Source organism: Balaenoptera borealis (genome assembly GCF_965194805.1).
Source record: "Balaenoptera borealis genome assembly, chromosome: 10".
NCBI lineage: Eukaryota > Metazoa > Chordata > Mammalia > Artiodactyla > Balaenopteridae > Balaenoptera > Balaenoptera borealis.
In genome coordinates, this window is record NC_138874.1 from 67,355,303 (window position 1) to 67,379,655 (window position 24,353).

At 48.2% G+C, this 24,353-nt stretch overlaps 1 protein-coding gene across 1 annotated transcript in view; it reads left to right on the forward strand.

Moving 5' to 3' along the window:
• The first annotated feature begins 1,574 nt into the window (after positions 1 to 1,574).
• The window catches only part of RGR (retinal G protein coupled receptor), a 389,204-nt gene continuing 366,425 nt past the window's right edge, over positions 1,575 to 24,353 (forward strand). Inside the window, exons 1-7 of the mRNA XM_082406813.1 lie at positions 1,575 to 3,006; positions 4,724 to 4,880; positions 5,986 to 6,107; positions 7,765 to 7,918; positions 9,335 to 9,452; positions 11,268 to 11,381; positions 11,847 to 16,642. Coding sequence (XP_082262939.1) covers positions 2,928 to 3,006; positions 4,724 to 4,880; positions 5,986 to 6,107; positions 7,765 to 7,918; positions 9,335 to 9,452; positions 11,268 to 11,381; positions 11,847 to 11,978 — 876 coding nt within the window. The 5' untranslated portion in view covers positions 1,575 to 2,927 and the 3' untranslated portion in view covers positions 11,979 to 16,642. The remainder of the gene's footprint in view (positions 3,007 to 4,723; positions 4,881 to 5,985; positions 6,108 to 7,764; positions 7,919 to 9,334; positions 9,453 to 11,267; positions 11,382 to 11,846; positions 16,643 to 24,353) is intronic.

Consider the following 24,353-nt stretch of genomic DNA (forward strand, 5'->3'; position numbering starts at 1 on the left):
CGAGTGGGGGCCACTCTTCATGGCGGTGTGCGGGCCTCTCACTATCGCGGCCTCTCTTGTTGCGGAGCACAGGCTCCAGACGCGCAGGCTCAGTAGTTGTGGCTCACGGGCCTAGTTGCTCCGCAGCATGTGGGATCTTCTCAGGCCAGGGCTCGAACCCGTGTCCCCTGCATTGGCAGGCAGATTCTCAACCACTGCGCCACCAGGGAAGCCCTCCCAGAGCTTTTAGAGAAGCTAAAAGCTTCTGTCGGTTTTTACTGATTGTCCCCTACCACCAACCTCATCCCACCATAGACACCACCTTTCACTCATTTATTCTTCATGTTTGACTCCAAGGCTTTGCTCTTTGGCCCGGCAAACCCTACCTGGCTCCTATGGCTTTTCCAGAAGGTTCCTCAGCCCATGCACCTAGACAAACCTACACCAGTGAGGTGTGACCAAGGCAGATACCTGGGGCCCCGGTATACACACAAAATACCTGTGCCAGGCCTGTTTGGACAATATTGGCTTTCAGGAAATATTGGTTCCCATTCCTTCCTCTCTTCCAATTCAGCCAATGTGATTTTCTCAGTGCTTCCCACCTGTACCTCCTCCTCCCCAAACCAGAAAGCCAGCCCTGCCCATTCCCACCTCTCTGGCTTTTTCTCCTTCTTTTGGCCATGCCGCATGGCATGTGGGATCTTAGCTCCCCGACCAGGGATCAAACCCGTGCCCGCCTGCAGTGGAAGCGCATAGTCCTAACCACTGGACCACCAGGGACTTCCTGCTGGCTTTTCCTCCTTCTGTTGGGGATGCAACAGCCCTGCTCTCTTTTGCCAGCCTAAATTCTATCCTTGGTTCCTGGTCCTGTCCTGCTTTCTCTTCTCCCTTGAAGTCTTTTGCGATCTTGCAGGCATGAACAAAAAAACCTGACATATGTTGCTGGTTACAGTAATGCAAGATGGAAATCAGGAAAGGCAGGGAACACTCTGTGGTAACTGGGTTATCAAGGAAGGCTTCCAGGAACACGTGGACAGTCAGCTCAGCCCTGAGGGGTGGTTAGGCTTGGATAAAAGTGGGGGCCAGCAAGAGGAAGGGCATGGGAAATGAACATTTACAGAATAAAATGAGCTGCTTAACCAGGAGCCCAGGCAGTAGGAAACTGGGCTTCTGTTCCAGCTCCATCCTTGAATCACTGCATGACCTCAGGCCAATTCTTTACTGCTTTGAGCCTCAGTTTCTTTGTGTGAAAGGAAAAGGATGATGGTATCTAATTTATGCAGTTGTGGTAAGAATCATCATAAGATCATTTAGCACAGTGCCTAGCCCTTAGCGAGCACTCAATAAACATTAGCTGTATTACTGGTAGTGTAATAAGGAAGAACAAACCTGACTCCATATTAGATCTGTTTCTTTAACTTTGTTATTCTATTGCTTTGGCTTAGAGTTAAGAATGTTGCCTATAGCCTGAAATATACAGAATAGCCCATTCTCAAAGCTCTGATCTTTAAGAGTATAACACTTTTCCATTCATAAAGAGATAAAAAGTTGCAGAAAGAGAATAACATTTGTCTTGTTGAAGGTTTACAAGATGGAATGCTGCAAGAACAAAGGATCTGACACCAAGAAGTCTGCAACAGCCAACCACGCCCCTCCCTCACCTTGCCTTTAAAAATGTTTTGCTGAAACCCTTCGGGGAGTTTGGGTTTTTTTGGGCACGAGCCACTCCTTCTCCTTGCATGGCCTGCGATAAACCTTTCTCTGCTCCAAACTGACGTTTACTGTTTGTTTAGTCTCACTGTGCATGGGGCACATGAGCTTGTGTTCAGTAATGGTAGCACTCTGAGCCTTGGTTTCTTTACCTGAAAATGAATTAAGTTGTTCTGGATTAGTGTTTCTTTTTTTTTCCTTTTCTTTTTTTCTTTTTTCTTTCTTTTTTTTTTTAGTTGCGCTGTGCAGCTTGTCGGATCTTAGTTCCCCGACTAGGCCTTGGCAGTGAAAGCAAAGAATCCTAACCACTGGACCCCCAGAGAATTCCCAGGAATAGTGTTTCTTGATGTAACTGTCACTATAAGCCAGTGTGTAACTTGTAGCAGGCCCTCATTTATAGAAGGCACAGCTCTTAGTGGGTCATGGGCCACTTACAAGAAGACAGAAGCCCCTCTGTCTCAAGCCAGTGCCTTGGGAGATGCTTATGCTTGCATAGCTTAAGTGCTCTATGGGAGACAGGAAATGCAGCCCCAAAGGCTATATCCACCATGTATTCTTCTGACCAACACTCACACAGGCCAGGGGCAAAGATGCTTACTTTGCAAAAGAGGCAACTGAGATGACCCCAGTGGTCCCGCCCCAGGGACATAGCTAGTTAATGGTTAATTCAGAACCAGAACCAGTCTCTAGTCCCAGTTGGAGCTCTTTCTATGACAGCAAATGACTTCCCAACCAGCATTCTTTCCCCATCGCTTGTGGGAACACACATGAGCAGGTGGACACACACACATACGTGCACGCACACGCACACAGGTGCTAGGCTTGTCAGCACCTGAAAACATGGAAGGGCCTGGCTCCTGACCCGTTCTCAGTCTCAGCTGCAGCTCACATCCCCCCTTCTGCTCCCCGTCCCTCCCTTCGTTATGCAACTCTCTTCTAATTTAGCTTTCAGCCATACACCATTTGGATTCCAGGTCCTTAATCCGATGGAGCTGAAATGAATGAGGCAGGACTCCGTGCTGGCTTCACAAAGGCGGCACTGTCTAGCTGGTGAATGGGTCCCTTCTGCCCGGGCCAAGAGGACGATTTGGAGGGGCCAGGGAAGGCAGCAAAAAGGAGCTCAATGTCTAGCATAATAACCTGCATGTGCCAGCACGTGGAATGGCCCTTTATAACAGAGGGGCCTGGGTTGGGGGAGCCAGAAAAGAGCTGGGTCAGCTGGGAGAAAGGCAGAGAGAATGGCAGAGTCCGGGACCATGCCCACTGGCTTCGGGGAGCTGGAGGTCCTGGCAGTGGGAACGGTGCTGCTGGTGGAAGGTGAGCCAGGCAGGAGCCGGGGTGGAGCAGGAACTCAGCGGGGTCCCAGAACCCAGGCCGCAGCTGCAAAGCTGGCAAGGAGAGGTCCCCAAACCCTACTCCTCTGTGCCCGGACCCCTGGGGTCTTCTGATGGCTGCACCTGCGGGATGCAGCACGCAGGCTGGGAAGCCAAGAGAGAGAAGCTGGTCAAGGGTCAGGGAGGGAGGAACTTTGAGAAGGGGACGTCTGCCCAGGGCATGACCAAGAACCAGGGCTTTTCATATCTCTGCAGCCAAGAGAAAGTTGAATCCACTCCCTGGAAGTCCTGCTAAGAATCTCATATAAGATCAGGCCCCTGGTAGGCTCTGGAGGCAGACAGCTCTGCCACTTGCTGTCTGTGTCACTGAAACCAAGACACTTGAGGTCTCTGACCCTCAGTGCCCTGACGTGCCAAGTGGGTGGTGGTAAAGGTTAGATGGGATCAGGGCATAAAGTGCTAGCCTAGATAGACACCCAGGGTTTTCAGTTCATTCATTCCCTTCCTCTCCAGCCCCACATTACTTGCACCATCTCCATTCCCTTGGCCCTAAGCTCTTCTGCTCTAGGGGTGACCTGGGTCCATGAGGTGCCAGCTTCAATCCAGAGTCCCTAAGATGCTCATTGAGGCCAGAGTTGGGCCGGTAGACCCTGGAGTTGGGCCAGCCCAAGACTAGGTTGGTGGGGGATGCAGCCCTTGTTCAAAGCAGATCCAGAGAAATAATCAACACATTTTCTCACCCAACAAGAACTGACAGTGGAGAGGGAGCCACAGCCACTAGGCTGGTCCCAGAGACCCTGGATGTCATCGTCTGGTGGCCGAAGCCCCTTTTCCTCTCCACTGGGAACCCTACAATCTAGCATCCCTCTAGGTCCTCAAACATGCCTTGAAAGTTTACAATTTTGTGTTTCTGCACGTGCTGTTCCCTCTTTTTAGAATGCTCTTCCACACCCTGTCCTCCTAGTGAACGCTCACAGTTTGAATGCAGGATCCTTTCCCATTCCTCTTTAGACGGGAGAAGCCCAGGTTCAGGGAGCATAAGGGGCAGCAAATGAGTGATAAAGCCGAAATTCAAGGTCAGGTCTGTCTACCACTGGAGACCACTCCCTTCAAGCTCAGCTCACTGCCTGGTGTCCTGGGAAGCTCCCAGTTCTACGTTGCCACCCCTTATCCAACGCTCTCCCTGACGTTGTTCCAGAGTCCTTGGAGAAGGCATTTTGGAATTTGAAAAGTCTGATTTCCAGTCCCAGCTCTGCCACTTACTAGCTGCACACTTAGGGCAAGCTGGCCAGCATCTCTGAGCCTCGGCCTCTCTGCTGTAAGTGGGGAGGACAGTGTCCAGGTGAAGACTCAATGGGAGGATCCACATAAAGTGCTCAACACCCTGCCGGGCACGTGATAAGTGCTCAGTGGCTGTCCATGGCTGTGATTGTTCTGGCACAAACCGTGCTGCACTTTATCGGATTTCTTCCTTGTCTGTCTTCCCATCAGACTGTGCGTTGGTAGAGGGCAGGGAGTACATCTCATGGCTTTCGGTACCTGAGGGCCAGCCCACTGTGTAGGGGCTTGGTGAGCTGCACTGAGATGGATGCTGAGTGTTTCGGGGGGGTGCTGCTGAGGCCCCATCCACCCCACGGCCCCTCATTCTGAGCCCAGGAGGGCCTCTCCAGCCCCGGTGCCAGCTCTCCCCTTCCTTTCAGCTCTCTCTGGCCTCGGCCTCAATAGCCTGACCATCCTCTGTTTCTGCAAGAACCCGGATCTGCGGACTCCCAGCCACCTGCTGGTGCTGAGCCTGGCGCTGTCGGACAGTGGGATTAGCCTGAATGCCCTCATTGCAGCCACATCCAGCCTCCTCCGGTACCTGCCCCCTCCCCAGTCCCTGGGCTCTGGGGCCTGACCTCTGGGCACTGGGCAGCAAGCCAGAGACATTCTGCCTACCTGTAGAAGACTATAGAGGAGAGGGTGGGCAGACTGAACTAGGTTAAATCCGAATTCCAGACTATCCCTGTAGAACCCCAGCCGATTTCTGGAACACAGGAAATGCTCGGACCCGACCATCAGAGCTGGCTGACTGCGGGGATTAAGAGCATGGGCTCTGCAACCAGGCCGCCTAGGTTGGAATCCTGACTTAATTATTTCTATCTCTCAGCTTCTTCTGTAAATTGCATATTATTACCTAACTCATATGGTTGTTGGAAGTATTGACTTATTATTTGTAAATAACATAAAACAATGCTTGGCACCTAGGAAGCCTTAAATAAGTGTTTGTGAAAGCAAACAGGATTTTGACAAGTGTCTAAGACCTTATGTGCAAACCAGGGTCTTCCAAAGTGGCCTCAGAAGGTGTTTATCGGATTATTTTCTTAAGCAGATGGAACTTTCCTGTGAAAGCTAGAGCCCCGCCCCCCCGCCCCCCGCCCCCGCCCCCGCCCCCGCCCTCCTATGAACACTCAGGGCTGACCAGTCTGTAGGGTCTGAATCAGTGAGGATTCCTTGCCTTGTTCTCCTCCTACCCTTTCCCAGGGCTGGGGAGGGACAACTGAAGCTTCCACCTTGCTTGGCCCATGAGGCTGGGAGTTGGGAGGCCTGGGATCTACCCTCTGGCTTTGTCTTCATCTGCTGTGTGACATTGGCTCAGTACCTTTTCCCCTCTGAGCCTCAGGCACAAGCTCTCCTCCCAACCAGGTTGTTCCATTTCCTGTGATGCAGGCCTCTGATCACCAGGGAGACCCTTCGGTCCAACAGAGGTGCGGTGAAGGACCCTGAGCCTGAAGAGTCGGCATCAGGCTCCACCCCTTCACCCAGCAGCTCGATCTCTAAGGCCCCAGTTTCCTCATAGGAAAAACAGATCCTAAAGCCCTTTTCTAAGGAGCTGAAAGTGCCTTCCAAGCTGCTGCTGAGCAGGTGAGGGAGGAAGACAGGGACGGAGGGAGGGGTCACTGGTGCCCCGTGTCTCCCACAGGCGCTGGCCCTATGGCTCAGAAGGCTGCCAGGCTCACGGCTTCCAGGGCTTTGCAACAGCGTTGGCCAGCATCTGCAGCAGCGCAGCCATCGCCTGGGGGCGCTATCACCACTACTGCACCCGTACGTCTTCGCGTTCCCACAGTGGAGGGACATCCACCTACTGAGGGTGATCAGGGAGAAGGTCTGCTCAGTGTTTCCCAGTTCAGGGAAGTGTGGGTGGGTGTAGGTGCCCATAAGCGTGGGGTGTGGGCACTCAGGAAAGGAGGTGGGGGGGAGAGTGCAGGAGAGGTGTTGAGGCACATGCTGGGAAGGCTGCCTGTGCCCTCGCTACAGCCTCAGGCAAGTCAGAGGTCCTCTCTGAACTTAGTCTCCTCCTCTGCAGGATGATTTTTATAACCTACCTCACAGTTTTATTTTGAAAATCAAATGAGATCCTGGATACAGAAAATGCCCTTGAAGACAGGCACAGTTGGGAGGCAGAGAGGTGGCGTGTGTGTGTGTGTGTGTGTGTGTGTGTGTGTGTGTGTGTGTGTGTGTAAAACTGGGCATGTGCCTTCGCACCCCACACTTCCATGGAGCCTCTGTCATGCGAAGGCTTCATGAAAATGAGTCTAGCTCTAGACTTTCCAAGCTGTATTGTCAAATTCCATCTTCATAATTATCCATATCACTGTACCACCTGCTCTGTTGTTCTTTTTTTCTTAAAAGTGACCCATTTTTAAAAGTTTAAACACCTGCTTTAGTCTCATTCTAAAAAAATCTGTGAAATCACAACTTTAATGTCCTTATAATTTTAATACACATTAAAGTAAAAAACATGTTCACCCATAGACCATTTAGAATAACACTGACCACAGAGATACATAAACATGTATCTGGGGGGCCGTGGCTCAGTTACCACTCACAGCAAACCCCCAGCTTGCAGACTGGGAAGCAGAGGCTCAGAGAAGTTGAGTAGCTTGCCCCGAGTCACACAGCTATGGGGCAGAGCTGGGATTGGGCATGGCCTGGATGCCTCCAGAGGGAGTCTCTCCCTTTGTCTCCTGGGCTCTGAGTCCTGGAGCTGTGGATTTGCCTGGCACAGAGGCTACTCTGGGGTCCATAGCTAGCATGACCTCAAGACCTGAGCATTTCCCCTTTGGAATCACAGATCTGCCCTGGCCACAGACACACATGGCCCCCTGCCCTCCACAAAGTCACATGCTTCTGTCCAGGACAAAAAAAAAAAGGCTTTGTTCTTATCCTAACTCCTATCTGAGCCCCTCCCACCCCATCTGACCTTGGAGCTCCTCTCCCACCACTTCTACCCCAGCCCTGTCCCCAAAGCTCCCTCAGACCATCACGCATGCGTGCACACACACACACACACACACTGTCGCATGTGCACACATGAATGCACACCTTCTCATGGCAACAGGCTCTCGGCCTTAATATAGAGCAGTTAATCCCTGTCCCACGGGTCTCTGGATCAAAGCCCTTCCCATGCTGAAGGGCACAGGGGAGCAGCATGAAAACAGGGAAGAGGGAAGGGGGGGGTGTTATCATAAAAATTATCTGTTTTATTCTTCATAACAACCGTCTGAAGCAGGGAGTATCATTCCCACTTTGTGGAGGAGAAAACTGAGGCTCAGAGAAACTCTTAATTGCCTGAGGCACTACGCTATTAAGCATCAGAGCCAGCAGTTAGGGACATTCTGCATGACCGTAGAGTCCATTATTTTTCACTCTGCCAAGCTATCTCCTCCTCTCAACCATCCTCCTCCTGTGTCCCACGCAGGCAGCCGACTGGATTGGAACACGGCCGTCTCCTTGGTTTTCTTTGTGTGGCTGTCTTCTGCCTTCTGGGCGGCACTGCCCCTCCTGGGCTGGGGACACTATGACTATGAGCCGCTGGGGACATGCTGCACCCTGGACTATTCCAGGGGGGACAGGTGAGGTGAGGGGAGCGGCTTCGAGGCTCCTTTCCATGGGAGTCTTGGCTTTGAGTCTGTAGGACAGCAGTGTCAGCTGAAAATCCAAACGGGGACATGTCAGCATTTGCCAGACAATCTCAACTCCCTAGTCATGATACCCACTAAGGAAAGCCCATTCCAAAGACTGGACAAGTGATGGGAATGTTATGCAAATTGGGGTGCAGAGTTGGGCCCCAGAAGGGGTCCTATCCGGGGAGCTATTGGCATGTGTCGGTTATAACATTCACTGAGCCCCATGACCCCTTTGCCACCTTCAGGACAGTCAGATGTCCCAGCTCTGACTTACCAACTTCTACAGGGAGCCATATCCTTGGTTCGATAGCGTCAAAGAATGTTAAGGTCTTTGCATTGGAAGGGACCTCCTTGGCATAGAGTTCAGTTCTCTGAATTCCCTGAGCATCTGCTGTGAGCCAAGCCCTGGGCCAAGCCCTGGAGAGACAAGAATAAATGCATGATGGAGCCTACCATTGTAGAGCACACGTCTAGTATACTGCCAGGTCGACCTGGCTCTGGGGAGTCCGGAGCTCCCCCTAGGGGCTGCCTTGGGGAGGGACCACATGGGCTTCAGCCCCCCTTTTGCTTCCACTAGAGCCACACTGCATTCATCTGCTTTACATGTTTATTCATGTTTACTCATAAAGCACCTGCATTGATGACCCGCTTCCCTGGTCAGACCCACTGGAGAACCCTGGGTCTTGTCTAATGCCCTTCAGGGCATTCCCTGCAGGTATTTCCCCAGCTGGTGTCCAGTCCTTCTGGCAGCCCTCTTCCCACCCCTCCTTAGTGGACAGCACCCACGTGACATGGTCTCCCCTTCATGGAATGGCAGCCCACTTCCCTGTGACTCCCACCTGCTTCTGGGCAGCCCTCTTGCCTCCCTATGACCACTACCTGGGACCCCAGGCTCTTCTCTGGTCCCTTCAATGATTTCTTCAGTGATACAATGTCCAGTCTCATCCACAGGGTCCTTCCAAATCCCTGTGCCAGGAACACTCCTTGGATGATCCTTCCTCCTGGTCCACTGACATCTCCATTTGGTAAACACGTTTCCCAAACTAAAGTGTCCCGTTCTCTATGCTTGGGGCACAGACAGAGAGCAGGGCTGAGCCCTTGACCCGCCCAACAGCAAGTTAAAGGAGGACTATCCCTCATTCCAGCTCCCTGGCTCCTAAAGGCAGGTTCCAGGAGGAACTAGTAGCTCTCTGGGCCCAAGGGGAGTTCAGCTGGGACCTGGGAGCACCCACACTCTGAATACGCATCTGATGGGAGCAGTTCCCTGCACCTGACTGTCTAGAGCAAAGTCTGGTGGGCTTTCTAGGGTAGCTGATCATCTCTGAGAGGCAATCCTGACTCCTCCATCCCCTCTGTCTGCAGAAACTTCACCAGCTTCCTCTTCACCATGGCCTTCTTCAACTTCCTCCTGCCCCTCTTCATCACAGTCATATCCTATCGGCTCATGGAGCAGAAACTTGGGAAGACTGGCCGTCCTCCGGTAAGGATCAACACCTAGAGCAGGAGAAATATCTCTGTCCCTCTCAGGGACACCAGGGAACATGAATGATGTGACAGCCATCAGGGGTTCTCTGTGTTTTCAACGATCAGGAAAGAAATCCAGCTTTCGTACATTGAGCATGGGGTGTTAGGGCAGAAACGCACCTTCCCCATTGCTGGGGATCACCAAGACCTGGGAGGAAGGGTCAGAACTGCTCAGACTTACCCAGACCCCAGAACTCTGAGAGCCAGGGTGCCCTACCGGACACCATCCTTGCTGTTACACTTGCTTCTTCCCAAGAATGTGAGGGTTGGCACAAAATTACATGCATTTTAAATGCTACTTTTAAATTGCTTCAAGATGTTTCATTTAATCATAGGCACAGGCTGTTACCCACAACATAAAACCACACCTGAAAACACATTTGTCCAAGAAAAACAATGCTTCAAAATAAGCCCTCCTGGTCATTTCTCAATTTCTGTGTTAATATTCTCTTGCCACGATTTTCTTTTAACTTTATCAACTGACCAGTCTCTAGCAGATGAGTCATAAGAAGTACCAAAAATTCAAAAACAAAAACAAAACAAACCAAAAAACCCAGGTACTAATGTTACTTTATGTGCCTTATGTCATTTCATTTTTGCACCCACTCCCCGAGGAAGGAAGGTTTTACTGTCCCTATGTCACAGATTAGAAATTTGAGACTGAAAGGGGTTATTAGCTAAACAACTCAAAAGCCATGCAATTAGTAATAGCAGAGTTGGATCAAACCCAGGTCTGGGACTCCACCACTCAAGTGGGCAATCGTAGTGCATAAAAGAAACACTTTCTTTGTTGAGAAACTTCATCTGCCACATTTTTTTTTTCTGTGAATTGGAAAAACACTGTACAAATCGATTTTAGCTGTGGACCCAGGTTCCCCTGGTCACAGAAGTAGGGCGAGGGCTGTGCCGGTGGTTTCCTGCTCATCACCGCCTCCAGGGTTGTCCTCCGCGCTCTGCCCTCCCCTAGCCCTGCCTGGGTGCTCAAAGTCGCCCCATTTTATTTGAGGTTCAATCGGCCAGGAGACAAGGCTGTCACACGGATTTTTCCGGGTTGACTTTAAACCATCCGTTTCAGTAACATCAGCAGAGGTCGCCACGCGTTGTCCCAGGGACCATGGCTGCGAGCTCAAGTCACCTTCTTTGTTAAAAGGCGACATGGTCAATAAGAAAATAGGCACTGATTTTTAGCGTCAGAATTTTAACCTCTGAGTGTATGTGGGGAGCTGGAATTTATCAAGTTCCGTCCTGAAATTAGAGCGCAAGTCGTGCGCCCTCCTGTGGCCACAGGTGGTACCACATCGCCTGCTGCTCGATTCTATCTCACAGGGCGGAAAGCGGCCCCTTTGAACCCAGGACTGGTTGACCTGCAAGTTGGCTGCAGCTACTGATGGCCAGCTGGTTCTGGGGCTGAGTTGTGAGGGCAGCTCAGCCTGGGGAACCTTACGCACACATTCACACTCACAGAGTCCCTGGTTTCTCAGAGCACAGACCAGGAAGGAAGCTCATTATCCACCCCAGTCCCGGCCTCCAGGCAAGTCAGGCATTATCAGGCCACTTTACAGACAAGGCAGCTGAGGTCAAGTAAGCTTGAACGGGAGGGCTAGGGTCAGGCATCTTAAACCGAAGAGAGATTCATCTGGTCCCAGGTTCCTTCACAGGCTCAGCATCTTCCCACAGCCCTGCCGAGTGCCGACCTGGTTCCTGGACCTCACGGGGCTGCCGACCACCTGGAGCAAGTCCATGCCTCCCTCCTTTACCCATGTCTCCCCAGGTGAACACCGTTCTGCCAGCCAGGACGCTGCTGCTCGGCTGGGGCCCCTACGCTCTCCTATATCTATACGCAGCCGTTGCGGATGTGACCTCCATCTCCCCCAAGCTGCAAATGGTACAGACACCGCCAGTACCCAAAGCTCTCCCCATCTTTGTGCCTCTGTTTCACACCATCTCTCTTTCTGGCTTTAAGGCCTCCAAGATAAGCTCTCTCTTTCTCTTTTCCTTTGAACACTCATAACTCACTGGGTATTAGCTTGTCCCCTGGTCACGCAGGGCCGCTGCTTGACATGGCCTAGGCCTCGTGCGAGATGACAGGGACAGCCAGCCAGATGGTGACACGTACACTCTGGGACCAGGGGCTGAGATTGGTGCCCAGAGGACTGTGATTCCAGGCATCATCCACCAACGTATGTCATAGTCAGAGAAGGCTTAGAGGTTGCAGAATCACACTAAGGACAGATGCTTGGCGGCTGGGGGGGATGTCGGGGTGAGCATGGGGGACTGCAGTCACCAGCTTGGACCAGAGAGAGGAACAGAGGCTCTGAAACTTCTCTCCTGGATTTTTCTGTCACAACAGGTGCCCGCTCTCATTGCCAAGGCTGTGCCCACGGTCAACGCCATCAACTATGCTCTGGGCAGTGAGATGGTGCACAGGGGGATCTGGCAGTGCCTCTCGCCGCAGAAAAGAGAGCGGGACCGAGAGCACTGAGCCTCTCCAGGGCGCTGCTCAGACCCAGGCCCACCCTGGCCACCCTGGACTGAGCCCCTCGCAGGAGGCTGCCCGGGAGTCCTGTCCAGCAGCCTCAGGAGCCAAGCTCCAGACACTCACCCACCATCCCCGATGGCCCTGTTGAGCCTGGCCCGAGGCTGGACACAGGGGATTCAGAGAGAAACCAGGCTGCGTGGAAGGAACCGGGACTTTGGAGCCAGACAGACCTGAGTGTTGGTCATAGCGGTCCCCACGGAGGCTGAGAGACCTTGGGAAAGTCATGCTCTCTGAACTCAGCTTCCTGACCCCTAACATAAGGATGTTCATATGGACCTCAGGTCTGTCGTGAGACTTGAACATGATAGTGTGTACTCATCACGCACATAGAAGCTGCTGCTCATTAGAACAGCTGTTAGGACTCAGAAACGTGCATAGAAAGGGGTGAAAGCCCCAGGTTTGTTTGTGGGAGCTCAACCCAGGCTGCCAGCGTTCAAATACCACTTATTAAATCGTGATCTTTGCAGGTGACTTACTCTTTCTGGGTATTTGTTTCCCAACTTGTGAGGTGTGACGACAGTAATGGTGACTTGACTGTGCAGAAAGGCCCAGAATGTTACCAGGCACATGCGAATTGCTCACTGAGAGTAGCCGCCAGCACCCGCCAGTCAAGACAGCTAGCTGTACGTTGCTTAGTTGCCGACATTTAAAAAATCAGGACACTTTATTTAGAACTCCAGACATCTGAAGTTGAGGCCCCACCAGCCCCAGAGGAGGCTCCATGGTGACAGTTTGAGGCGCGGGGTGTCTCTGCCCTTTGCCCAGGGCACATGCTCTCCCATCTGCTACAGCTCGAGTGTTCCCTGCGGAGCCCGCGGGCATCTGAGTTTGAGACACTAATGCTGGGGTCCCCATCCCTGGATGTCCCTCTGCTCCTCCCACAGAGCCAGCACTTCAGGGACAAGGCACAGCAGGTGCACAGGCCTGGGTGGGACCCGTGGCCCTAGAGGGAAATGGAGATGGGTGGAGGGTGACTGAGGGCTCTTCAGAAGGTCTGATGATGGAGGGACAGCTGCCCCAGGCACCACGGAGGCAGAAAGTCTGAAAGCCAATCCCGTGGAGCTGAGGGGAGGAGGGGCCAAGAGGGGGGTGGGCGTGGGGTGGCCAGGAGAACAGCATCTGGGGTCCCTGCAGACCAGGACCTGCCTCTTGGTTTTGCAGATGCAGAAAATCAGGCCACAGAAACATCTAACTCCCAAGAAGTCTGCCCAAAGCAGAGGCCGTTTCAGTCATTTTGCAGAACATTGTGGGGTGGGGAGGGGAACACAGCCTTCACACAGCACTGTTTCCTAGACCGTGCCCTGTGCCAGGCACTGTGGAGGCCGAGATGCCACTCGGCCTCACTCCAGCGTCCACGCAGGGTCCTTGTCTTTGGCCCTGGAGTGGGGATGGGGTGGGGAAACCTGGGACCTGAGCCGGGCTCACACACAGACGGAGTGGGTCACCAGGAAAGCGATGGAGTCTGCGGCCCAGAGATGCTGACTCTGCCTCCACAGCCTGTGGACCTTTCAACGGTCTTTATTGGGGACCCGCCCTTTACGTCCCCATTAGAAACACTAAATTCTTAAGGAGGGATGAGGAAACACATTAAGAAGAGGAGAGATGAGCCCCAGACTCCAAGAGAGAAGGGCTGGAAGGTTAGACGAGGCTGGAGACACCCAGCAAGAGTGGCCCATGTCCCCAGACAGATCAAGCCCCCGCTGGTGCTCAGAGAGGAAGGGAGGAAGGCAGGTTGGCCGGATGAGGCCAAGGACAGCATTAGCTCGAGCCCTGTATCCCCAAGTCTGTCTGGAGAGGGGAAGGTGGGCTGGGGGCATCTCCACCCTGGGCTGGGTCGGCAGGAGATGGAAGGGGCTGACAGTACCCGGTGGGGAGCGACCAGAGCCCCACCTGAAGCTGTTTGTTCAGAAGCCCCAAGTCCACCCACCCATACCCCTGCATCTCACTCAGGGAATGGGTTTAGGGAGCCTCATCAAGGTGCCACTTCTGCAGAACCGCGGGATTGTATAAAGCCCAATTTAAAAGGCACAAAATTTGTTTCCTAAGAGTGCCTACATTCTAAGATCCATTGATTTCAGAGTTTATTTAAGCTCTTATTAAAAGAAGTATAAGTACAGTAGAATAATATCCCCCATCCCTCCCACCCCCCATCTTCTTGCTGGGAAAGATGACTCTGCCTATTGACAATTGGACTTGAATTAAGGTTACAAATAAAGTAGCAAGTTGTCTCTGAGGTAAAGGAATGTACAATCCCTGGTCTCCTCCCCAAGATCCCCACTGGGACAATTTTCCTGGGAAGAGGAGGGACTGTGTACCTCATTGATTAGAAAAAAAGGAAACATAAATTAATTATGGCCTAAACTACGTCTATGTTTTCTATTAAAAGTAAAAGGATTTTACAAATTTTCTACATTCAATAGCAAGGTAGTAGACCTAATTTATTTATATCTTTCCCCTTGACATGAAATTGAAAGGATTTCTGCTGTTTTCCCTGTTAGAGACACTCCTAATTCAATTTGTTCAAATACAAGCTCATTCTCCCTCCAACAAAACTGTCTCCTGGATTATTTTTCCCATCTCAGTAATATCATTACTATTTGTCCTGTCATATAAGCTAAATGAAGAGAGAAGAAAGGGGGGGAAAGCAACAGCGTGCTAGGCCATAGTCCTTACCTGGAAGATAAGGATGACACAGTGCCTAGTTTCTACCACAGGGTGGCAGTGCTAACTCAATGATAAATTAATTCAACCTGGGTCTCCAGTCCCAGAGGTGTCTTTTGAAGAGCCTGGAGGTTCCTCACAAGGCTACTGGGGTGAATTATAGATTCCTGCAGGATCCCGGACAAGCTTTCTTTTCTGTTCTTGCTACAGAAGCCTGATGTCTAGTTGTTTTCCATTCCAAATAATGATGTGTGTGATTCCACATCTCTCCTTGAAGGGCACAGAATTGTATGCCCACTGTCCAGAGGACTCCCAGAGGGCCCTATACAGCTCCCCTTTTCTCTGCCTACAGAACAGTCATTGAAAGTTCAGCCGGATGTAAACCTCCAAAGTCTTTCCATGCATAGGATTTGGTTAGGAGGTCTGGTCTGGCTTTTGCCTCTGTCTAATCATGAGAAGTTGGGGCAGTCCCTGAATTTTTCTGACTTGGATTATTCACCTGGAAAGTGGAGGTGAGAGCACCTTATGCTGATATTACATGTGGGAACACACAGTAAACTATGGGATGTGGGACATAAGGGCATTGCAAGGACCGTACCCAGAGAAGCAGCCCGAGCCTCAGCAGAGGTGCAGTAAATGGCTTTTGGTGATGGTAACGTTTCTAAGGTAACGAGTCCTGGAAAAGCCCTGGGTGAAGGCCAAAATCACAATCCCTAAATCTTCCTGTCCTCTTGGTTGAGGTAACTCGCTGCTCCCCTCTTAAGCTGCTCCCTGGCCCTGAGTCCACACATCCCTGCAGCTGCTGCTACAATGGCCTCCACTGTCTCTTTGCAAGGCCTGCTCTGCCCAGCTGCCCTTCCTTTCGCAGCTGTCAAAACACATGCAAGTCCTTTGCCGTCTAGGTGTGAGGCAGCGTGGCAGCTTGGAAAGCACTTAGGTGTGGGTATTGGAAAGACCTGGCATGAATCCAGGATTGGCCTTTTGTTTAATGTGTGACCAAGTTTGAGCAAGTTTCTTATCTCTGATTTTGTTCTGCTCCCACCAAAATGGCCTCATTGGGGTGGCATATTTTAAAGCACATAGTGCGTAGTGGGTGTTCAATAAATATTAGAGTCCCACCTTATCGACTACTCCTTGCTATCCCCTGATTTTTACTATTACTCACTCAAGAAAGGGGCGTACGGGAAAATGATGATGATTGAGTGACAATTATATGCAACATGTGTCACATCTACAACCTCGTTTAATTCCCCACAACATCCTCAAAAACATATTCTCAACCTTGTCTGCACCTTTGAATCATCTTGGGGCCTGGCTATTCAAAGTGGTCCCTGGACCAGAAGCATCTGAGTGCTTGTGAGATATGTAGATTCCCAGGCCCCAACCCCAGACCTCCCGAATCCAAATATGCTTTTTAAATGACCCCCAGGTCATTTGTGTGCATCTTAAAGCTTGAAAAGCACAGCGGAGCTTTACAGACTGTAAAGTCTGGGTCCCTCCCACAGAGACTCTGATGTAATTGGTCTGAAGGGCTGGCTGGGCTTGAGGCTTTTAAAAGCTCCCAGATGATTCCATTGTGCAGCCAGGATTAAGAACCATTGATTAGGGGTCGGGGTTATGGACACTCATTCTGTGAAGAGTGATTTAGCTGAGATTTACTCTGAGTCATCTCTGAGGCTATTCTTTGCTGTTTTATATGAATATATTATATATCTATATCCACACACACATATTCATACACATTTCTCTCTAGAAGTCTATTTCTTTCTTTTTTTATTTTATTTTATTTATTTATTTATTTTTGGCTGCGTTGGGTCTTCGTTGCTACGCACGGTCTTTCTCTAGTTGCGGCAAGTGGGGGCTACTCTTTGTTGCAGTGTGCATGGGCTTCTCACTGCAGTGGCTTCTCTTGTTGCGGAGCATGGGCTCTACGTGTGTGGGCTTCAGTAGTTGTGGCACACGGGCTTAGTTGCTCCGCGGCATGTGGGACCGTCCCGGACCACGGCTCGAACCCGTGTCCCCTGCATTGGCAGGCGGATTCTTAACCACTGCGCCACCAGGGAAGCCCTAGAAGTCTATTTCTTTGTTACTCACCCCCATCTAGTCCTATGGCTTGCTCTCATCTTTCTCTTACTAATTCCCCAAATCCCAAAGATCATGGACCCAGCAGTAGAGTTTCAGCCTAAGGCTTTTTGTTTTATCACCATGATATCATTTACAAGAGAACAGGGTCAGGTCTTGTAACTGAGGGAGAGACAAAGGCATAAAGAGGTTAAACATACTCCTTAAGGCCATACAGTAAGTGGGGAAACATGACTCCCAGCCCAGATTTTTGGGTATCAGTGCTGGCCATTCAGATGCAGGAGGTAGAGAGCCGGGCTTCTCAAGCCATCAGGTGCACACGAATCATTGTTAAGTGCACATTTTGATTCAGTAAGTCTCAGGTGGGGCTGAGATTCCGCATTTCTAACAAGCTCCCAAGTGAAGCCAATGCGGCCGAAGCTGTAGTGTGTTTGGCCAGGGCATCACACTATGGTCCCTGGTCCCCGTTGCCTGGCTCTCCCGTCCCAGCAGCTGACCGGGGTGTTCGTTCAGTCTCCCTCACTTGCCAGATGTTTCAAACCAAAGTTTCAAGGTGCGTCATCAGGCTGTGGAGATCGGCTGACCTCCATGCCATGACTCAGCCTACCACTGGGTGGCGCTCTGGGAACACCTCCCTACAGGATTTCATAGTGCTCAGCTGCTCTTGGGTGTTCGTGAAACAAATATTTATTTAGCTTAATTTTATCAGGACACCGTTTAAACAAGACAGTCAAGGTCGTCACTTGCAGTTTACAGTCTAAGACAATAAACAAGTGTATAAAATAGATCATTATGAACTGTGCTGTGCAAGGAGATAAATAAGAGCTAAGATGGGAAGTGACTGGGAGGGGTGGTCAGGAAAGACAGCTCTGAGGTGGTGTCCAGTGAGCATTTGGAAACATGAGCAGGAGCTAAAGGGAGTTGCCCTGGGCGGGGCCACATCACATGGCATCCTCTAGGTGTGGGACAGAGTCACAAACTCCCAGCCTTAGCACAGTCTCTCTTGACAGCCCAGGAATTAGCATGAGGAAAGGAGTGCTCTAGGATTCTGATGAGAAGTTTAGGGCCTGTGATTCTCCAAAATAAATAAAGCCATGAGCATCAGTATTCTGCTACTAGGGGAATAAATGGAGGATCTTAGTGAACATGTGGATTGGGAAAAATTAGAATTAAAAACATTTTTCAAGTCTTTTATTTCTGTGATCCTTAGAACAAACGAAAGTGGAAAGCAGGAAGGGGATTTGGAGTCCCATTTTTTGATGAAAAACTGGGATTCACACAGGTTAACTGATGACACCAGAGCCTGCATTTGAACCCCTTCCTCTTAATTCTAAATTAAGCCTCCAAACCCTGCAAATCCAAATACCTATGGCCAGATAAACTATTCTTGGAAAACATATACATGACTCAAGACAGCACGTGCTCGAATGTTTTTTCAGGTGCTTTGGGAGGTGACTTAACAGGGTGGCAGCAGGTAAGGTGGAAAGAAGCCCTGGGCTCCCAGTCAGAACAACACCTGCCTTGGGGTTCCAGCTTTGCTGCTCCCTTCCTGTCTGACCTTGGGTGGGTCACTAAATTTTTCTGGTCTGTATTTTCATCTAATAAGGGGTTTGGATTATATCCATTGTTTTCAAAGTTTAAAAAAATGGAAGTTTTTGTTTTTGTTTGTTTGAGAAAAGCCATACCAGGATGTAAATAAATTAGAGGGATCCCCTGTCCTCTTCTCCAAGAACCATCATCCTGGAAGGTCTGATGACCTCTCTGCTTTGCTTTCTAGGAGTCTGTGGGTTGCTTCCCTTTCTAGGTAAGTCCTGAGGTTTCCTACCTGCCCCCAGCTTTAAAGCCTCCAGTGCCCCAGGAAAGCTGCCTCAGAGTCCCTGTCTTCACACCTGGCAGCCCCACAAGGCAGCAGGTGCCCTCTGTTCACAGCTCTGTCAGGGCATGAGCCCCATGGATGAAGCATCTTTGTTGTTCTGCCTGCCTGGGTTTCAAAGAAGGCCTTTGTGGACGCTCAGGCATCAGAGAGCTAAAGACACTATTATTCATCTGTTGCTGTTGGCAGGTGCATTTGCCAAACCTTTGCTTAATTTAAACAGGAAATGATTAAAGGGCTCCCTGGAGCTAGGAAAGGCAGGAAGAATGAACACTCGTAATTATGAGCAGCAATGCCTGACACCTTGCTTTGTGTCATCTCATCTAATCCTCTGAACCATACTAGGATCACAATATTATGATATTAAGTATTATTTTCCACATTGCATATATGTGAAAACTGAGGCTCTAAATGATTATAAAAACTGCCTTAGGACACTATTAATAAGTGACACAATTGGGATAGAAACCCTCACAATTATCTAGATACCAATGCAAGAATAGTTTTTCTAAGATTCTCTAGGATTAAGAAATAAAGCCACAACATCGCAAGATAGCACAATAACTTGTCCTCAGTGGTTACTTCTTTGGAGTTCAATCACTCATTCCTTCAGTAACAGCCTGCTATTTACCAAGCACCTGACTTGGTTCTGGAGGTGAAGATAGGAGGTGAATAAGACATAATCCTTTCACTCTAGGAGTTCACAGCCTAGCAGGAAAATAAAGTCATACATTATTATTTGTTACAGGTGCTATAATAGAAGTTGATTCAAAATACCATGGGGTGTCAGCAGGAATGATGGAACAATATATATCTCAACCATATAGCTCAGTTTTAGGGTGTGTAAATTGAAAGTGCTACAGGAGCTCAGAGGAAAGTTAAAAGCTACAGGGGCATCCAAGAAGGCTTCCCTGAGGAGGTGATATAAGTTCTTCGCTTCCTAGCTCTCAAGTCTCTGAAATATAGTTGGCTCACAATCACTTTCCAAAGCAATGTCTCACCAGAGCACTAAGGTCCCACTTCACGTGCTGATGTTTCTTCCTAGTGTCTTCCTTTCCTCTATACAGGCTTTACATTACATTGACAAAATCCTTCTAGCTCTGTTTGTCCATCCTTTCTTCAGTGGAAGTTTCTTCTACATCTGAATATATTTTTTCATAGTCATTTTATTTTATTTTATTTTATTTATTTTTAAAGATTTATTGATTGCTGTGTTGGGTCTTCGTTTCTGTGCTAGGGCTTTCTCTAGTTGCGGCAAGTGGGGGCCACTCCTCATCGCGGTGCGCTGGCCTCTCACTATCATGGCCTCTCTTGTAGCGGAGCACAGGCTCCAGACGCGCAGGCTCAGTAGTTGTGGCTCACGGGCTTAGTTGCTCCGCGGCATGTGGGATCTTCCCAGACCAGGGCTCGAACCCATGTCCCCTGCATTAACGGGCAGATTCTCAACCACTGCGCCACCAGGGAAGCCCCTCATAGTCATTTTAAAATCAATGTCTAATAGACATCTTGCATGAGAATTTTCACATCTTCCACATGTTTAAGGCTGGAGCAGGGTGGGAGAGAGACAGCCCATGGGAATAGAAGGGAAGGGGCGTGCTAGGGGCTGAATGTCCGGGTGTAAGGGGCATTATCTAGTGACTTGTAGCATGGTTTTGCCACGCACTATGTTTGCACCACGGTTGCATGCCATAAAAGCAATGCTGATAAGGAGACCACGGCCAATGCCAGGATCCATTAGGTTGTGTATTGATCAGAAAGGGGACAGAGTACAGAACAACAAACAGTGGTGGAAGCATCCAAGGGGCACCGCTGATGGAGGATAGATTTGGCGATGGGCTGGGAGGAGCGGAGTCCTAATTCTAGGTCCTGGAGGAAGGAGCGTTCATCTTTAGCACAGGAATTGCCTGTTCTCCACTCCCCCACCCCACCACTCTATGGACCTTAACATCACTGAGGTTTGAGAAAGTCATACCCTTTTAGTTGGGGTGGTTTTGAGATGAGAAAGGAGATGTTGCTCTAAGGCCATTGGAGTTGAAATAATAAATGTAAGGAAAGGAATGATATAAGCTGAGGCAGGAGGCACTGGCCAGACCACACAGGTCGGTTTAAAGATTTTAGACTTTACACTAAGTGTAATTGGAAGGCATAGAAGGGGGTTAAGCATAGGTCAATATAATCCAATTTATATTTTGACATTCTGGCACAAAGGGTCTTTGTTAGGAAGAGTGGAGGCAGGGGACCAGTTAAAGTCTATTTATGGACATCCAGGGAAAGTATGGTGGTAACTTGGACTGTGATGATGGCAGTGGAAGTGGAGGAAAGGACTGGAAGGTGGCTGGGTTTACGGGGAAGATTATGAGTTCAGCCTGGGATTGTTGTGGTTGGAATACCCGTGTGATGCCAAGTGGAGATGAAGAGAGGGTGATTGAATATAAGAGAAGTCTGGATGGGGATGTAGATGTGCAAATCCTTGCTACAGAGTTGATAACTAAAGCTGTAGTCCGAGATGAGATTGCCCAGGGAAAGATTATACATGGAGAGGAAAAAAGAGCCTCCACCGAGCCTTGAGGAAACCCAAGGTATTTAATGGTCTGATGCAGGAGGAAAAGTCTTGAAAGGAGATGGAGAATGAATATCCAGAGTAATGGGGGAAAAAACCTGGAGTGGGGGGTGTCCAGAAGTAGAGGGAAGTGAGTGTGTCGAGAAGGAAAGCAAGGTCAAGTAAGAATGGGAAAATGTACATTGGATTTGGTGACTTGGTGGCCATTATTGACCTGAGCAAGAACTGTCTCAGTGAAGGGAAGAGAATGGAAGCCAGAGTGGAAATACAGGAGATTATTCCAAGAATTTTAACTGTGAGGTGAAAAAGAGAAATAAGGTAATATGGGGGAGAAAGGGAAGTCTGTGAACTCTAATTTAAGAAGGACGAGATGTGAGTAAGCTTAAATGTTAATGGGAAAGCTCTATTGAGAAGGAACAATTGTACATATGGGAGAGAGAAGCAATAATTCATAGTGTAAGTTTCTTTTTTTTTTTAATTTTTTTAAAAAAGAGGCTATCACTTTAATTATTTATGTTTGTTCTGGTATGCACAGTATCAAAGTTTCTCATTTTTCTATGGCACAAAGACAATGATTTAGTTGAGCTGATTACAGTGTAAGCCAAAGGAAAAAGTTATCAAAATCCTTTTAAATACTTGATTTAACTGCAGGACAGAACCTGCTTAAGAATAAATTTTACCAAAAAAAAAAAAAAAGAATAAATTTTACAAGCCTTTTGAAAGCTGAGGTTTTATTAAGTCCATGAGATTTTATTAAGTCCATTAAAATATTCCTTTTTATGGCAACATATGGGATGTGATTTTAAGCGTCTTCACTTCTAAACATGTTTTTCTCAACTTTTAGGTATACAATGTCTTCATGTTGAAAATGAAGCTATCACAACTTCCTAATTTGGAGGAGCATTTCACATTTTCTTTTCTGTATAAATGTTATCTTTCTATACATCCACGTAGTGTAGGGTTCTGAGAAGAGGAAGAAGATAGGACCTAACACAAGAGAAGAGAAGGAGAGGAGGGAGGGAGATTTGGATGTTTGTGGGTATACTGGCAGAATTTTAAGGAAATTCCCATTTGATGACTTCAATTTTCTTTGTGAAAGAGGAAGTCTGCTATTAGCAAGGGAAGAAGTGAGAAGGTCAGAAGATTGGGAAGAATGATAAGAATGAAGAAGGTTTAAAATAAAAGTTGAATTTCACTGAAGAGGATTACAAATAAACACATGAAAAGATGCTCAACATCATTAAGCATTAGGGAAATGCAAATTAAAACCAGGAGAGAACTCCTGTTTTCAGGAAATTGGAATAGACGTGCGATTCCTTATTCTTCTTGCCAAGTATAACTAAAAACCCTAGACAGGATATATAAAGCAAACATAAGAAAATGGCTGAAAGATGGAGAGGAGGAAGCCTGCCTAGAGACCTCAGGACCGAGAAATGACACAGCGGTTTGCTCCCTGGGTTTTGTTTTTGCATCCAGTACCACAGATTTGAAGCTGAGGAAGCCAGCCTCCCAGTCATGACAATCAGTGAAGAAAAAATAGAGCCCCAATAAAAACCTGCTCTCTCTAGCCAAATCAACAGGAAAGGTGCAGCCTGGCAAGACAGAAAACATTTAGCCAATAACCACCCCAATTTAATTAAATACCACGGGAAAATGTTATTTCAACATGTAAATTTGACAACTTAAATTTTACCGATTCCTTAAAAGCGCGAACTACCACAACACATCCAATATGAAACAGATCTTTTGAATAGCCCTATAACTATGAGGGAAATTGAATTTATACTTTAAAAATTCAGAGAAAAATCTCCAGATCCAGAGAATTCTACCAAATGTTTAAAGAACTAACACAAATTCTATGCAATCTCTTCCATATGGTAGAAGAGGAGGAAAGGCTTCTCAATTTATTTTATGAAGCTATCATTACCCTGATACCAAAACCAGACAAAAACAGGAAAACTACAGACCAGTATACCTCATGAATATAGATGCAAAAGCCCTTAACAGAATATCAGCAAATAGAAATCAAAAATACTTAAAAACAATTATACGTAAAAACAAGATCGGAAGAATCTATTCCCAGGGATACAAGGCTGGTTCAATATGGGAAAATCTATCAATGTAATTGTGGACAAAGAATGTCACCTGCCATTTCAGAAAACAAAGAATGTTGCCTGCTCTTCCAATAAACCACAAATGTTGTCTGCCATCAAGCCGTCAGCCACTGCAGCTGCCACCTGCCCACGGTGCACCCTGAGGGGAATTCAAGATAGAGAAAAACAGGATACTGGCCCTAAATAGTTAAGATGCATATCTAAGGAATAATTTCAATATGCCCAGATTCTTGCATATTCCCATGCATGGAAAAGCACTAAAATCATTAACTTGGGATGTCTGGTTTTTGTGATTAGCAGTCTTTAGATGTTCAACTACAAGTTGTTGTTGTTTTGTTTTTCATCAAAAACTCCTCTATATCCTTGCTCCTCCCTTATCTCTTTGGAGCAATTCTTGAGAGCTATCTGAGAGGCTGTCTCTCAGGCTGTGGTCCACAGGAAGGTCCCTGAATAAAACATAACTCGGAATTTTTAGGTTTTGCATTTTTCTTCAGTCGATATAATCCACCATATTAACAGACTAAAAGAATAAAAATCACATGATCATATCAATAGATGTAGAAAACACATTTGATAAAGTTCAACACCATATTATTCATAATAAAAATTCTCAGAAAAATAGGATAAAGTTATTTAAGTCAGACAAAGAAAGACAAACACTCTTCCTTAACTTGATAAAGAGCATCTACAAAAACTTACAGCTAACATTATATTTAAAGGTGAAAAACTGAATGTTTCTCCCTAAGATCAGGAGCAAAACAAGGACGTCCACTTTCATACGTCCTATTCAATATAGTCCTAGAAGTTCTAGCCAATATAATCAAGGCAAGAAAAGGAAATAAACAGCATAGAGTTTGGAAAGGAAGAAATAAAACTGCCTCTATTTGCAGATGACAAGACTGTCTATGTAGAAAATCCCAGCAAATATACAAATAAACTCCTAGAACTAATAAGTGAGTTCAGCAAGGTCACAGAATGAAAGAAAAACATACAAAATCAACTGTAGTTCTATATGCTAACAACTAACA